The sequence below is a fragment of the Carex rostrata genome, chromosome 20, assembly GCF_964058835.1.
Source record: "Carex rostrata chromosome 20, lpCarRost1.2, whole genome shotgun sequence".
In the NCBI taxonomy this organism is placed as follows: domain Eukaryota; kingdom Viridiplantae; phylum Streptophyta; class Magnoliopsida; order Poales; family Cyperaceae; genus Carex; species Carex rostrata.
The window spans coordinates 5,200,095-5,216,839 of NC_135937.1; the positions used below are offsets into that span (position 1 = coordinate 5,200,095).

The 16,745-nt window shown below is 31.5% G+C and overlaps 3 protein-coding genes across 3 annotated transcripts; 2 read left to right on the forward strand and 1 right to left on the reverse strand.

The window, feature by feature from the left end:
* The first annotated feature begins 540 nt into the window (after window positions 1–540).
* On the forward strand, window positions 541–1,984 carry LOC144572377 (uncharacterized). The gene is made up of 3 exons (XM_078321930.1): window positions 541–699; window positions 956–1,288; window positions 1,726–1,984. Exons 1-3 carry the CDS (start codon window positions 627–629, stop codon window positions 1,860–1,862), a joined length of 543 nt encoding a protein of 180 aa, XP_078178056.1. The 5' UTR covers window positions 541–626; the 3' UTR covers window positions 1,863–1,984.
* Window positions 1,985–4,781: 2,797 nt separating this feature from the next.
* On the forward strand, window positions 4,782–6,201 carry LOC144572606 (uncharacterized). Its single transcript, XM_078322249.1, has 3 exons — window positions 4,782–4,886; window positions 5,092–5,409; window positions 5,895–6,201. The coding sequence occupies exons 1-3, from the start codon at window positions 4,811–4,813 to the stop codon at window positions 6,026–6,028; spliced, it is 528 nt and encodes a 175-aa protein (XP_078178375.1). The 5' UTR covers window positions 4,782–4,810; the 3' UTR covers window positions 6,029–6,201.
* A 4,583-nt stretch (window positions 6,202–10,784) lies between these two features.
* Window positions 10,785–14,176, reverse strand: LOC144572376 (phosphatidylinositol:ceramide inositolphosphotransferase-like). The gene is made up of 11 exons (XM_078321929.1): window positions 13,718–14,176; window positions 13,521–13,610; window positions 13,037–13,123; window positions 12,852–12,920; window positions 12,633–12,713; window positions 12,428–12,499; window positions 12,223–12,283; window positions 11,928–12,126; window positions 11,782–11,828; window positions 11,305–11,432; window positions 10,785–11,208 (listed from the first exon to the last, which is right to left on the reverse strand). Exons 1-11 carry the CDS (start codon window positions 13,748–13,750, stop codon window positions 11,128–11,130), a joined length of 948 nt encoding a protein of 315 aa, XP_078178055.1. The 5' UTR covers window positions 13,751–14,176; the 3' UTR covers window positions 10,785–11,127.
* Between the last annotated feature and the right edge of the window lie 2,569 nt (window positions 14,177–16,745).

The following is a 16,745-nucleotide window of genomic DNA, read 5'->3' on the forward strand; positions in this document are numbered from 1 at the left end:
TCTTAAATAATTATAAAAATTAAATTTCAATAGTTTGTTACAGGTAAAAAATATTCTTTAGACTTTTATTTTTAATAATATAATATATAATAATTTCTATTATCTAGTGTAAATTATATCAAAAAATTAAATACATGCATTATTTTCTCTCATTACGGAAAAGGGAAAATTCAATTATAATAATCAGGATTTTAAAATGGTGGGATTTTTGTGCAAAGCAATTTGGATAAATCATTCAATAGGAGTCAAAATTTGCATAATAATTTAGATTTATGAAACTGTTCAATTTTTAAAGTTCTAAATTGTTCGTACAAATCTTAACACGCATCGAACAATTTGGCTCGACTTTAAATAAAATTTGTTAACAAAACCCAATTTCGAAATTAAAATTGTGGGTTAGCGTGATTTAAGGCAGTAACAGTTAAAAAGAAAAGAAAAAGAAAAAGAAAAAAACAGTTTTGACTGTTGGAGTAGTTTGGAGATGCTGACGTGGCACGCTGCCCTCGTCTCCTCCTCTGCTTTATTTAAACGCACCTCAAATCACGTCTACTAGCAAAGCAACAGCAACAGCAACCATTGTTGGATCAATTCAGCGAAGATACACCAAGAAGGGAAACAGATCCATAATGGCTTTCTCAAACCAAATTATGGCCTTGGCTCTTGTCTTATCCCTCTCCCTTGCACTTCCTTCAACCCTAGGTTTGTACCATTTCTCTGTTTCTTTACCATCTTCATCTCATATCAATCTCAAAATATATAGTAACAACAAAATTCAATTGTTTGTTTATGTAATCATCACTTTGAGGTGATTAGATAAATAAAATTAGCAATTTAATTTGAATTTGAACCATTGTCAGTTCCGATATTTTTTATGAAATATTTCACAGAAACAGCTTTATGTACAATTTTCATTTCTCATATTTGTTATATGAATATTATTATTGTGTATATGCAGCTGGTGTGGTATGTGAGGATCTGCATATAAACCGATGCGCATTTGCCGTTTCATCGACATCAAAGAGGTGCGTACTAGAGAGCATGCCGCAGAGCGGAGGCAAACTGGTGCCAGCGTACCAGTGCAAGACATCTGATGTGGTGGTGGAGAACATCTCGGACCATATCGAGACCGAGGCTTGCATTCGCGCTTGCGGTCTTGAGCGTAAGACTGTCGGCATCTCATCTGATTCCTTGATGGAGCCTCGCTTTACACAAAAGCTCTGCTCGCCGTTATGCTCTAAGAATTGCCCAAACATCGTCGACCTCTACTCCAACCTTGCTTCCGGCGAAGGTATGTGTGACATCGAATTTGAACTTTGGAATTCATCCATACTATACTATCTAATTAGGCTGAATCATTTTGTGCTTGATAGAGATTAGTATATTCTGAAGAGCCAGAAAAACAGAGATAACTCATAGAGGCTTTGTTGAGGATAGAAATAATGATCTGTAAAAATTTAAAATTAGGAAAATCAAGGAAAATAGAATTATTGGTACGCTTTGGATAGCATGTAGTGATACTTGGCGTGGGCATGAAGCATGGAACCATTTAAATCACAATTAAATTTTATCAGTATACTTTAGATATTCACCCCATTTCCATGCATAGTTCCTTTCTTTCTGTAGTTACAAATTTCCTCTGACTAAGAAATGTAAAAGAATATAAACAAGTTTATACTTTTCTAGTAAGATTTTGCATAGTTATTAACATGAGGTACATATGAACAGGTGTTTTCCTGTCTGACTTGTGCGAGAAGCAACTTACAAACCCGCGCCGTGCAATGATATCACTCCTCAGTTCAGGGGAAGCGGCGGGTCCCGTCTCCAGCGATGTTGAAGCAGTTGCACCATCACCATCTCCTTGATTTGGCTAAAAGTTATCTTGCTCGATCAAATGATACAATTTGATATTGTTCAATTTGTCATCATTATTTGTCATCATTTGTTACTCTTTCTATTGTTATGAGCATTACTTAGTTCCTTTCTACTAGCTATATATAGCATGTATGTACATTGTTTCATAAATTTCTTGACATTTGAATAATAATTTTGAAGCTCTTCTTGCTGGTATCGAGTACACTGCACATAATATTTTAAAATGGGAAGATGAGATGGTGCTAAATATTTTGTTCGGGGTGAGGCTATGGTACTAGAATTCGCATCGTCTGAGATATCTCAAATTTTGAGTGTCTTTTTTTTTTTGGAAAATCTCAACCGTTCAAATACACAAATCTCAAAGCACAAATAATATTGCCCCTGCGCTATCTCCGAATAAGCACCGTATACGTCGGTCACACAAAAGTTGAGATATCTTAGAGGATACGCACTCATGAAGTCATGGTACTATGTATAGTCCAGATTGACTCGTATTACGGATTAATATTTTTTTTTAAAATTCAAATAGTCGATCTAAATCGTTCAACATAATTTTCATAAGAAAATGTACATGCAAATTAACTTTTATAATTTTTAGAATATTTTTACTTTTAATAGTCTAGAATTTTTACATCAAGTAAATTTTAACCTATAAAAATGATATATACATTCTTAAAAAGGTAAATTTTGATCTCAACGTACATTTTTATAAGGAGATGACGTTGAATAGTTTAAATAGATAGTTTGAACTTTGAAAATTAAAATATTGATCTATAGTTCAGAACTTTATATCAATATATATTATATATGCATAATACCGTAGCCTCACCCTTGGTTGTAGGCCTAATATGCATATGTGAATGAAAGAAGGGCTAAGCAGGAGGGGTGTCATATGATTGGGTTCAATTTTTGAGCTTAGATCCGTCAAATCTGCTTTAGCATGAATATTTAAGGAATGTCGTGCATTCCACCTCGAACTAGATTGATTTGGATTTTAATCGGACGGTCTGAATCTAAACTCGAAAATTTGAATTAATACATATGATTCGGCCTCATACGGGCCTGTGCTTATATTCAACACGATTTGTACTGTATTGTGGACATACATTTGAAAAAACAAGCATATCTTTGTCAAAAAATTTAAAAATATAAAGCTCGTTGTTAAATATTTAAAAATCTAGACAGGCAATAAAAAAAAAATTCAATGTTCATGATACCATAGCTTTTTTTTTTTTTTTTTACAGAACAATTGAGGATACTTACCAATAAGAAACTAATTAACATTGTCACCAGCATGCATAATGCATTATCACAAAGGAAATTAAAAATTAGAGTTTTATTATTATGTTATATTAAGATGTCTTAATATCAAGGATTTTTGTTCTGATTAATTTGGCGTATATTGATGATTACAGCTGTTTTTTAAATTAAATTTGCTTTACAATGCTACTCTATATAATATATGATGTTTGATGCAAATGCATTATTTTAACGAGTATTCAAATGCCTCATTGTTTCATGCCCCAATAGTACTTCAATATTTTATCTTTGATTTCAAAGTTTAAACAAAAATTCTGAACCGCTCAACATGATATCCACATTAAAATGTACTTAGAGATAAAATTTCATATTTTTTGGAAATTGTTTACTATTTTTTAAAATAGGTATACAAAACTATGGGCCATCTAAAAACAATGATTTTGTATCTATCTTAAAAGATAGTAAAAAAATTTCAAAAAAATATATTATTTGATCTTTAAGCGTATTTTAATGTAGATATCAGGTTGAACGGTTTAGATCTTTTGTTTAAACTTTGAAATCGAAAATAAAGATGTTGATGTACGATTGAGGCATGAAGTAATGGGGCATTTGAGCCCTCCTCTATTTTCCTCTATTTTAACATAGAACAAAATAAGTGATTACATATTATTTTTGTTTCATGTTTAGATTTTCAATATTCAAAGCCAACAAATATATGGACCTAAAGGAACATCAAAAGTATGGCCTTCTTCCACAAAATAAAATTTGAACAGTTTTTAAAATTTGAATAAAATTTCAGTAAACATTACAGGACAAGTAAAATAATAGTTTCGGTAGTACAAAAATTCTAAACTAAATCGGAAGAATTAAATTCTTTTCTCTGTCTGCGTCTCCATCGCACTTTAATTTTTGAAAAATCAATGAAAATAATTAAACTGAAATGATTTGTATCATTTTCTTATAGGACATGCAAAAGATTTAGATACTTTCCTCTTTGTTCGATGGATTTCGACATATAACAGAATTTCGTAAAAATATACAGTTTTCAATTAATGATTTTTTTCTCTTTTTTTTTATCAGCAACATATTAGACAACCGAGTTCATAGTAAATGGTGGTGAAATTTGGGTGAAGAGGCAGCAATTGGGTAAAGAATTTAACAGAATAGTTTTGACTTCATACAGCGCACAAGCTATATTTCAAAACGACATTTTACATGGTTAGTGAGCTGCATGTAGCCAAAACCACTCTGTTAAAATCTTTACCCCAGCATTTGCTGGGTCAAAAAAAAAATGGTGGTGAAATTTGGGAGACCGAATCTCCTGCGTCTTGGGGCAGAAAATTCCTACTTCTAAAGTCACTGCCGGATGAATCCGAGATGAGCCTGAGATTAAATATTTAAATGATAAAAGTCACCTAAGACCCACTCGGCAGTGGCTCTAGAGGCAGGTGATCCGGTTCCGAAATTTGGGTTATCAAAGCACAGGCCAGGAAAAGAAAATTCCAAAAATGGAGAAAAAATTATAGCGTGATGCAAGGCAACCACATAAGAAACAGTTGGAGTCGTTTGAAGAAAGCACGGTCTCCGTTCCCTCTCTGGTCTTATATATATAAACTTCTTTCACAGATATTGTTGATTTAATTCAACCAACCATACACAAAAAAAAAAAGAACAGAGAATGGATTTCTCAAACAAAATCATGGCGTTGGCTCTTGTCATATTATCCCTCTCTATGGCACTACCTTCCACCCTCGGTTGGTATCTTTCTTCATTAATTATATATTTTAATACCAATCACATCTCTGAATCAATGGATTGTTTTAGAAGTCTAGACAAATAATCCATCACATGAAAAATTGAAAATGAACTGATTTAATTTCTTTAATCTATTGTAATATCATCTGTTGGTCATTTGCTCTAAGCACATTATGTATGTATATATTATGTGTATATATGCAGCTCAAGTAACATGTGAGAAGCTGGACGAAGAAGAATGCGCATTTGCCGTGTCATCGGCATCTAAGAGGTGCATACTGGAGAGCACACCGCAGAGCAGAGCGTACCAGTGCAAGACATCTGATGTGGTAGTGGAAAAAATCTCGAACCATATTGAGATGATGTCTTGTCTGGGTGCTTGCGGTCTTGAGCGTAGAACTGTCGGTATCTCGTCAGATGCTTTGATGGATCCTAACTTCACACAGAAACTCTGCTCGGAGGCATGTTCCGAGCATTGCCCGAATATCATTGACCTCTACTCCAACCTTGCTTCCGGTGAAGGTACATAATGTCTCCTTCGATCGGTCGTTATCTTATTATTGCATCAATAATTAATTAATTTCATCTGTTCATTAATTTAAATCCATTGTTCAGTTGAAAACTAAAATTCATTCTATGCTAGCTGGTGTTTAAGATAAATTGATTGCTTTGTAAACGTACTCCAAGATAATCCTTCCATAGAATTGTTAAATTGTTGATAATATGTTACCTAAATTTTTATCTTTGTGATTCTGAGAATGAGAGTATTTGTTGATATATAATATATTAATGAACACACCAAATAAGAGCTATTAATTAATTGTTGTCTTGAATGATTTGTAAAACAATGACAATTAGGCAATATCTGATTAAGAGCTAATTATGGGTCTATACATGCATACAAAATTTATATAAGATCCGTTGAATTAGAAATGTTCAATATGTAGAAATTTCATACTATCTAATAAAGATTTGTATATTAATTTGTAAACATTGCTCATGAACAGGTACTACCTTATCGACGTTGTGCGAAAAGCAACGCACAAACCCTCGCCGTGCAATGGAAGAACTCTCGAGTTCAGGTGCAGCGCCAGGTCCTGCCTCTGGTGGTGAAGCAGAAGCACCATCTCCCTCTGCTTGATTTCTCTAAAATTTATATTGCCCTTATGATGAAAATTTAATTGATCCTTGCATTAGCTTAATTACAGTCATCGTTTTTTTTAGGATGAGAATATTGTCATTATTATTTGACATATATAATTTGTTGGTCTAATACTAAGAACATTCCTTAATTTAATTAGTTTCTCTACAAGGATGTAATATATATAGTTGTGATATGTAATAAAAATATCTATGTAAAATTATTGACGGTTGAAGTTTTTACTAGTTGGATGATATTAAATATTAATTGCACTTTTTTATTTCATTAATTTCGAATAAAAATATATATATGTAGTAGAACTAGGGTGTTCTTAAGTTCACCAAGCCCCTTGGTGAACTCAAGTCTAAAACTCATCCAATCGGCTTCAAACGATGGATCTGAACCGTTAAAACCCGTCTACCTTATGAGTAATGCATCTACATGTAAAAAAAATTAATTTTGTATAGAGTCAAGTGGTCAAAAAAGTTTAAAAATTGAAGGCATCAAAATTAAATTATTAATCTTCTAATTTTGACCACTTGAATTTATACTAAATTAATTTGAATGTTTAAAATTTTCACATGTAGACACATCACTTGTAAGATAGGCGGGTTTTCAAAGTTCGGATTTATCATTTGAAGCCGATTTGATTGGTTTTAGGCTTAAGTTCACCAAGAAACTTGGTGAACTTAAGAACACCCTAGTTCTACTCATATATATGTAGCACGTTGAATTTCAAACAAAATTACAGGCATCCTCAATCAAAGAGTATCATAAATTACCATTATGGACTCTTCGTTAAAAAAAGTGTAGTGAGCAAGTCCATAATTTAATTGAGCTAAATTCAAAATCGTCTGATACTGACAAGGTATATCGACTAAAAAACACTGTCGATTCAGCATTTGTATCATGAGATAACAGAAAACAGTTTGATACGCTGTCTTCGGAAGATGCCAGTAAAATAAAAGACCGATTTTTTATTTTGCAAACACCTCACTGTTTTCAAATATTATAAAATCAATTGTAGCATCCATAATTCTACATCTACCAAATCATTTTTCATATTAAATTTGTATAAAAAATATATTATGAGTACATAACCAATAAAAGTTTGTCCAAAAGAAAACACTGAGAGAAAAAAGAAAAAAAAGAAAACAAAGATAGAAAGGAAAGTCACATTACCTAGCAAAAGACTGGAATCCCCTTACAAAATTAAAAAATATTTTGTTTTCCTCTAGATCTTGTATATTTTTTTTTTTCAAATACAAATGTTTTTTACCTTAATAAAAATAAAATAAAACTAGTTATGTCTCCTCCAATTTCAGCTGACTCACTCATTAGGCCAAATTTATTATGAGCCCAAATTATTGTCTGAGAACAGAAGACTGAGCAGGAGGAATTGGTATCCTCTGCATTATCTTTTGAGTTAATAAATCTTGATTATCCAATCTGTTTTAAGATTTATGCAGATTAAATTTGCACTAATATTAAAGGACCCCTATATCATAACTCATAAGTATGGACCGGATTGACTCCGTTTAAAATCAGACGGTTAAGATATATTAACTCAAAATATTCCTTTTTGAGTTAATGCAGAGGATATGCATTCGAGCAGGAGAGGGCTTGTATGATTAGGCTTCTGGTTTGAATCGTTTTGAACTAATTTTGGTTGGAGTGGGGTGGTTCCACGGACATCAGACAAAATTCGGGTAGATATTCGATCAGAGCCGTCTGACCCGCATTAAGATTCGTACACAATTAATCCGTATGAAGCTCAAAGTTGTCTGCAATAAATCTTGGTATAAATTGAACGATTTTGACCTAATCTTGATATATAAATTACTATGAACTCTGATTGTGTAAAAATTTGATAGAAATGTTGATACAATCGAGTTCATAGTAATTTGGGAAGGGAAGATTTCCTTTTATCCCCACAAAAGTCTAAAATGAAGGTTTATTTTATCTATCTATGTGTGTTTTAATCCCTGCTATTTATAGACTATACATTAGAAAAGCATCTTAAAGTGTAGAAAAAAATAGTTCACGAGCAATTTTTGTTCTTTGAATCCCACAAATTCTAGAACAAAATTAAGATTGTTTCATGCCGTTTTAATTAGAAAAAGATCATGCTTGTATTTCAACATTGATCGGAATTACATAGAAAAATTAAACCTTGTTGTTATATTATTTTTGCCCTTGTTTGAAGAATATCCAATGTCTAACAAAATGTTACTATCTTTTTTAAACATCTGGTCATGTAATGGGCAAAAATGTATGTTGAGTTGTTGATGCGATACTATTTCTATTTTAAATAGCACATTAAAAAAACCATGATTACATAAATTATTAGTTATGATGTTTTCATATCTCTTCATATATAGGAAAAAATTGCACATTTGATAATAAACGTTGTTATTTGGAAGCTATTTTAACGGACGGCCTATAATTGGAGTGAATATTCTCTGCAATATCTAACAGCATGACGAGATCATGTACCTTGATCCAAATTCCTATAATTGTATCCATACTAATATTAGACAGTCTGATTCAATAAATCAATATTATAACTGATAATTTATTTCGGACACCAGAAAAAGTTGTGTTTAAATGATTGTTTTTCTAAGTTACTATCGTTTAATTTTCCCAATTTAACAGCTTCAAATTTCACGGTATAATCCCTGCGCTCTATGTACTTTTTTCAAAAGCTAAGCATTGCTTTTGTCGGCGACAACAACATAGGCACCATTTAACGAATCACGAACTCCAATTTATTTTGACATTAAAAATATTATCTGTATCATCCATATAACAAAAAATAATAAATAATTAAGACATTACGACTAAGTTTTATATCTTCAATTTCCTTACTTTCAACATCCATCAAAACAAAAACAAAATAACAATAAATTCTTCTGTTTTCTTCGTGTTCATAATATACATCAAACAAAAGCAAATTGTAATAATTTTTCACATAAAAATGGAGAAACTAAGGGCGTGTTCGGATTTTACTGTTCACGTGGGAAAAAAAAAATTCACTCAGACTAAATTTTTTTTTCTCATGTGAACAGTAAAATTTAGTTCAAAAATTTTGCAATCTCATTCTTATTTCTATTCCCGTCCGTCTGCCGAACACGCCCTAATGGACTTAAGACTTTCAAAAGTTGAAGGCAGCATCAGCAAAGACATAAATATTTATGAACCCTCGTTAAGAAAATGTTCGTTTACGAGAGTAGAACTAGGGTGTTCTTAAGTTCACCAAGTTCTTTGATGAATCTCAAGTTTAAAACTCATTAAATCGGTTTCAAATGACGAATTTAAATTATTAAAATCCGTCTACCTTACGAGTGATGCATCTACATGTGAAATTTTTAAATATTTGAATTAATTTAGTATACAGTCAATCGATCAAAATTAGATGGTTAAGAAATTAATTTTAATGTATTCATTTTTTAAACGTTTTTCGACCGCTTGACTTTATACTAAATTAATTCGAATGTTTAAAATTTTTACATGTAGACGCAACACTCATACACCATGTTTGGTTGTGGCCTAAACGGTGGAATAAGGAGTTTAGACCTCATTATTCCACCAAACGTGCCTTAAATATCTTATATACTAATTTTTGATGGATGTTGAAAGGATGGCATAAACTTAGTCATAATGTCTAAATATCGGCTTATGCCTAAATATCGACTAAGTTTTGTATCTTCAATTTCCGGCCTAAATTAAGCCACTTCACATGGTGGTTTAATTTTTATTCCACCTCGTGGCCTAACTTGAATGATTATAATAATATTTTATTAGTATATTATTGTTAATATTTATTATTAGTATATAATTATATAATTAATATCTTATATTATTAATATATTAAATATATTAAATAATAATTATAATAATATTATATAATTAATATCCTTTTATTAATATAACATAATAATTATATAATTATTTATTAATAATAATTATGTTTTCAAAAAAAAAATTATTATTAATAAATAATTATATAATTATTATGTTATATTGTTAATATATTAATATTGTGTAATTAGTATCTTATTAACGATATATAACTATATAATTAATATGTTATATTGTTAATATATTAAATAATTATTATAATAATATTATAATATATTAATATTATATAATTAGTACCTTATTATTAATAATAATTATTAATATATAATTAATACCCTATATTGTTAATATATTAAATAATTATTATAATAATATAATAATATATTAATATTATATAATTAATATTTTCTTATTCATAATTATTATTAATATGTAATTATATAATTAATATGTTATACTGTTAATATATTAAATAATTATTATAATAATATTACAATATATTAAATAAATTTTATAATAATATATAATATATTACAATTATTATTAATATATTAATATTATATAATTAGTATCTTATTATAAATAATTAACCAATTTAGGCTTTTAAAACTTTAGTCCTCCATCAACTCTAACCAAACAAGAAATAGTTTAAGCTATGGTTTAACTTTAGGCCTCAACCAAACATAAATAATTTTGACCGGCCTAAGTTGGAATAACCAATTTAGGCCTCCTTAGCTTTAGGCCACAACCAAACATGGGGATAAAGTAGACGGATTTCAACTGTTCGAATTCGTTATTTAAAACTGATTTGATGAATTTTAAACTTGAGTTCGTCCGTTGGTGAACTTAAGAACACCCTAGTTCTACTCATTTAACGATGGGGTCTACAATTTTACTAAAAATATTGTGTGGCATAGACATACTCCACAAAAATGAATGCAAACTCTGTTACATCTTTACAAAGTGAAATTGCGACAACAAATTAAAAAAAGTTAAGTACCTAAAGAATTATAAAACCTTACAACAAGAACAAAAGAAAATAAAAATGCAATTGCTGATAAGATACATTTAAAGAATCAAAATTGCCACTACTTGAACCTGATTCCTATCCAAGAATAAAATAATATCTGAAGAATATACATTAGAACATCGACCTGCCTCAAGGCAATGCACACTACTGTTCATTTGCCCAAAAGAAGCTTTCCGACTTGAGTATCGACAAAATCAAATTCAGTGCGCTATGCTGTACTCAAATCTTTACCTGATTCGTTGTCATTTCCATTTTCCATATTCTTCCCATTAATTTGAGTTCTTGGTCTCTGCACGGTACAAAAAAAAGACATCAGTATTTTCTTTTTGCCTCTCTACAGTAACTGGTAAATAAAATATTATTCAAAAATAGAACAGTCACATACGAGATCAAGGCTATCAAGTGAATTGCCATTCAATAGCTTGAGATTTTCTTCTTTGGTTTTCCCATCTTTGTCTTTAGATGCTGTTATAGGCAGTAATGTAGAAGATCCAATTGATCTATCCGGCATTTCTGTACCCAAAACAAGTTGGGTTAGATTTAATTATTTTATTATATAATTTTAATTATCAAATCTAACAAGAGAGGGATCACTTGACAATTCTTTATTTTGTCAATCTTTGACAATTTAAAAATATACAGTTTAAATTTGAAATCCAGCATTATAGATGTGATCTACATTATTCACATAACATGTCTATAAATATGATGAGATTCACTGTATGTTCGCCGTACATTAAGCGACTTAAAATTTTAACGATTGATGGTTTTAAATTTATCATAATAACAAAATTAACAATCCCTTCTCATCTAATAATGAATACACAAAAAAGAACAAAAAAATCATCATAATAACACTCACCGGATAGCTTCTTGTCAATGAAAAACACTACCAGGTTCACCGTATACCTACACACATAACAAAAAAAAATGTTAGATTAGACCACAGCAAAAAAAGTTTCTGAAAGAAACTTGTATGCCTATAAATGAGACTATTTGTTAACGAACCATGCCACAACCACATCAACTGAATAATGCTTGCGAGAGGCTATTATAAGGAGACTCTGAGTTATAGCAGCTATCCACCCAAGAACTTTAATAAAACTTTTAGATCCATATTTTTGGTAGGTGAGAACAAATACAAGTGTGAAAATCATGTGTGATGAGAATATCAAGTCGCCACAACCATAAAGAGTTCCTCTGGGAACTGCAATCAAAACAAAAAAAAAATAATAAACTTAATGAAAAGTGCATCAATCTAATTAAAGAAAAAGAAAATTAAAAAGGAAGTAATTCCACATACAGTTTAATAAAAGAACCTCCACAGCATTGTCTGGAGGGGGCAATCTGGCCAGAGGAGAGCCCTGCATACATTTAAAAATTCGCCTCAATTTTTACTGTTCCATAAGATGAGAAAATAAATTACGTTCTATTTTTGTATTGACATTGGATATGAGTTAGTTTAGTACTTTAGTCCAAAAGAAAAAAAAATGATAGAAGAGTGGTACCTCACGACAGTGGTAATTAGGGCCAGGAAGTTGAGTAGAATAAAATGTGATTATTCTCAAACTTTGAGACATCTGCAGAAATCAATAATGTAGAAAAATCAATTAAAAAAAAGTACTGGTACGATGTAGAAAAATCAATAAAAAAGTACTGGTACGATATAGAAAAATCGACAAAAAAAGTACTATAAACAGAAGAGTTACTAACAACTAAAAAGGCAAGAACTCTGCGCCATATAAGGACAGTGTAGAAGCGTTTGTTTTTAAAGATAAAAGGGCTAAACGTCCACTGCAAACAACAAATTACAAGTTAGTAAAAAGTTAATTTAAACATACAGATTTAATTAGAACAATATTTTCATTAATGAATTTCACAAAAAAATAATAAAAAGGCCAGAATCAAACTGAGAAATCTTAAGTTGCATACCAGCACAAAAGATGCAAAGATACTGGCAAATAGTATCTCACTGACATAACCCCTTTCTTTCCCCAGCTCCTACATTTCTCAAAGGTAACAAAACCTAGTCAGGCCATATTCAGAAAATATTATTGGTTTAACTGTTACTAGCAAAAGGATTAGAGAAATAAATTCAATGATAAATAAATGCATACAGGGAGAAGCATAAATCCAAGATCTTGGAGAACAGGACCAGGCCTATGCAAATAGTGAACTCCTCTGGCAGCTAACCCATGTATATACTGATCATATACATAAAGAATTAATTAATTAAATGAAGAAAAATTAATAACTTTGACAATTATTCAAATAATGTGCAGAAGATACATTAGGTGTCGACACGCGGATTATTTCTTCCAACAAGCTGATGAAGCATTTATTCATAGATGATTTTGATTCTCAAAAGAGAATTCAGATTTCTATCCCTAGTATATTCAGCACAAGTTTGGATATTTTGATAAGAGAAAATGAGTACATTCATTTGGTTTTTTGCAACCATTATTTTAAATTGATGCCAATTAGTTTTATCTCTTCAAGGTATACTGATGGATCATCTATAATTTCAAATAAAATCAAAACCCTAAACAGTTCTATAAGTTTCCTCGGTTGTGAAATCATGATATGTTGAAAATAACTAACCTGAAAAATCACTCCAGCAAGAAGAAGTTGCCATTTCTCAGAAAGAAGCTTGAGCTCAATGGCTGTCTCTGCCAATATCCTTCTTGGTAGCTAAAATTAGACATTTTCCTCCATTAATGAATCAAATACAAGACGAAAAAACCTCAACAAAAGTGTAATTGACAGCAAATAGAAAGAACAAAATGTGAGTAAAATACCTTTGATATTCGGCGCGCCATATAGAGCGACATGGCGGAGGTTAGAAGAGCTTTTCACGATCCAAACCCCAGCAATTTCTTAATTACGACCTGGCCGCTTTCGATTCTTCCTAATGGCGAGTTGACGCCTTGAGGGGTGTTTGAAATTTGAAAGGAGAAAAAGAAGAGAGACAGATTGAGAGAATAAATCGTATCAGCTGGAGCCAGGAATTCAAAAGTCGCTTTATTTTTGTGCCAGAAAAGGTATTTGGAATCTCTCTCTTCTTGCTTCTACCTGTCAGATCTTATTATAAACATTACTCATTTCTTAATCAATTTTCTCTCTCTATTATTTATCCAGACGAGCGGCGAACGCTTTAGGCATGTGATTTGATATTTTTCTGTTCGAAAGATAAAATAGTTCAATAAAGGAGGACGAGTAGCGGAGAGGAAATCGATTTCTAGAAACGCGGGGTTGACACGGATCTCTCCAGACTACGCCTCTCTAATTTCTCTAGTTGCCACTAGGTGTGTAAAATTTTTCTATTATTGTCCGTGAAGTGGGTAGTTTTTGCTTTATAAATTATTCGTTTCACGAATATATTTGAGAAAGCGACGTAGAGGACTGGAAAAGCGGTGGGGTCGCTTTCTTGAACTGCGCCAGCGAAGAAGTTTCAGACATGCCTAAGCAAAGGAGTTTGGTTTTTATGTGGCCAATAGATGCGACTTATTGTGCAGCCGGTATAACCGCATTTTGGTGTTGGATGGTTAATTCTACCAGTCCAATTTTGGTCGTGGGGGTTTTATCAACATCCAGTGATTTCTCATATCTCCCGAAACTAGATCGTCTAATTTTAACTATAAGATTTTATTTTAATTTTATAACTTACTATTTGGGTCCTCGAACTACCACTTGGTCACTTCTTAACACAAACTGAAACTGCCACAGAAAGTAGTGCAAAATGAGAATGCTGGCTTTTCTGGGGGAGACTAGCAGCCCTGGTTTCGGGTTGGGTTGACTGGTAAACGGGTTGGAAAAAGGAAGGAGAGAACTCCCGCTAGCAAGGTTTGAACTTTGAACGAGCTAAGCAAATATGATTATTAGATTAAATTAATTAAAACAAGAAACAGGTCCCCCTCTCCTCTCCTGACAGAATAGAGATCAATACAAGTTCCTCCTGTCGCTATCTGCACAGATTGTTCCGTTAGATGCCAGCCTCATTCTCTACCCTAAACTCTATTTTGCCATGTGTGATGCAAGATTGAGCGTACAACATGGATATAATGCCTTTTTTTTGTGTTTGATTAAAACAACACTTTGTTGTATAATATTTTTTCCTCTCATTTCTCTGTTCTCTTCTTTGTACTATTGTTTCAAAATTATTTTAACTTTGTAGTTATTGGATACAAAATTTAATAGTAACTAAGATTCAAAACAATATAGATGATTCTTATCTTTTATATAAAAAGTGTTTGTAACTACATGAATGCATTTACAAACGAGACTACTAATTTTAATAAAATTATATATATATAGAGATAGGCTAATAAACAATCGATTGTTTCTGAAGTCTCGTACAACTAAGTCGTTTTTCGATTTTTAAAGTCCAAATGACCGATCCAAACCGTTAGATGTGATCTCCATATTAAAATGTGGTGGGAGACCAAATTTTATATTTTTTTTCAATTTCTTTACTATTTATTAAGCCACTTTGAAAACCGCTGATCCAACGGTAGATTCTGGTTTTACTGTTTTGTTAAGCCACCGTTGGATCAGCGGTTTTCAAAGTGGCTTAATAAATAGTAAAAAAATTCAGAAAAATGTAAAATTTGGTCTCCGAGCACATTTTAATATGGAGATCACATCTAACGGTTTGGTTCGATCATTTGGACTTTAAAAATTAGAAAACGACTTGGTTGTACAGGACCTCAGGAACAATCGATTGTTTATTAGCCTATCTCTCTCTCTCTTTCTATATATACATACATACATACATATATATATATATAGAGAGAGAGAGAGAGAGAGAGATAGGCTAATATACAATCGATTGCACCACGCCTCCCGTGCAACCAAGTGGTTTTCTGATTTTTATAGTCCAAATGATCGATCCGAACCGTTAGATGTGTTCTCCATATTAAAATCTGCTTGGAGACCAAATTTTACATTTTTTGGAATTTTTTTACTATTTATTAAGCCACTTTGAAAATTGTTGATCCAACGGTGGCTTGCCAAACAGTAAAAATCAGAAGCTACCGATGGATCAGCGATTTTCAAAGTGGCTTAATAAATAGTAAAAAAATTCCAAAAAATGTAAAATTTGGTCTCCAAGCAGATTTTAATATGGAGAACACATCTAACGGTTCAGATCGATCATTTGGACTTTAAAAATCGGAAAACCACTTGGTTGCACGAGAGGCGTGGTGCAATCGATTGTATATTAGCCTATCTATCTATATATATATATATATATGTATGTATATATATATAGAAAGAGAGAGAGAGAGAGAGAGAGAGAGAGAGAGAGAGGAGGGATCAAGACAAGTTACAATAAGTTACCACAACCATTTTTTACATTTTCAAAGTCTAAATCATCGATCCAAACCATTAGATATGATCTCTACAATAAAATGTGCTTGGAGAGCAAATTTAACTTTTTTTTTGGAATTTTTTTACTATTTATTACGATGGGTACAAAATTCAATGGTCTGAATTTGACTAGTTTTTGTACCCATCGTAATAAATAGTAAAAAAATTCCAAAAAATGTAAAATTTGCTCTCCAAGCACATTTTATTGTAGAAATCACATCTAACGGTTTGGATCGATGATTTGGACTTTAAAAATGTAGAAAATGATTATGGTAACTTGTTGTAACTTGATCCCTCCTCATATATATATATATATATATATGAGTAAAGCTAGGGTGTGATGTGCTCACCAAGAGAGTTTGGTGAGCACAACTCCAAAAGTTCATCGGATCGATTTCAAACGTCAAATCTAAACCGTTGAAATTCATGTGCTTCATGAGTGATGCATGTGCATGCAAA

Coding starts and splice junctions, on each gene's coding strand:
- LOC144572377 (XM_078321930.1), top strand. CDS start 627: ATGGCTTTCTCAAACCAAATTATGGCCTTGGCTCTTGTCTTATCCCTC. Junction 700..955: donor TGCACTTCCTTCAACCCTAG/GTTTGTACCATT, acceptor GTGTATATGCAG/CTGGTGTGGTATGTGAGGAT. Junction 1,289..1,725: donor CAACCTTGCTTCCGGCGAAG/GTATGTGTGACA, acceptor ACATATGAACAG/GTGTTTTCCTGTCTGACTTG.
- LOC144572376 (XM_078321929.1), bottom strand. CDS start 13,750: ATGTCGCTCTATATGGCGCGCCGAATATCAAAG. Junction 13,124..13,520: donor TTGCTGGAGTGATTTTTCAG/GTTAGTTATTTT, acceptor GTATATGATCAG/TATATACATGGGTTAGCTGC. Junction 11,209..11,304: donor CACTTGATAGCCTTGATCTC/GTATGTGACTGT, acceptor TGTACCGTGCAG/AGACCAAGAACTCAAATTAA.
- LOC144572606 (XM_078322249.1), top strand. CDS start 4,811: ATGGATTTCTCAAACAAAATCATGGCGTTGGCTCTTGTCATATTATCC. Junction 4,887..5,091: donor GGCACTACCTTCCACCCTCG/GTTGGTATCTTT, acceptor GTATATATGCAG/CTCAAGTAACATGTGAGAAG. Junction 5,410..5,894: donor CAACCTTGCTTCCGGTGAAG/GTACATAATGTC, acceptor GCTCATGAACAG/GTACTACCTTATCGACGTTG.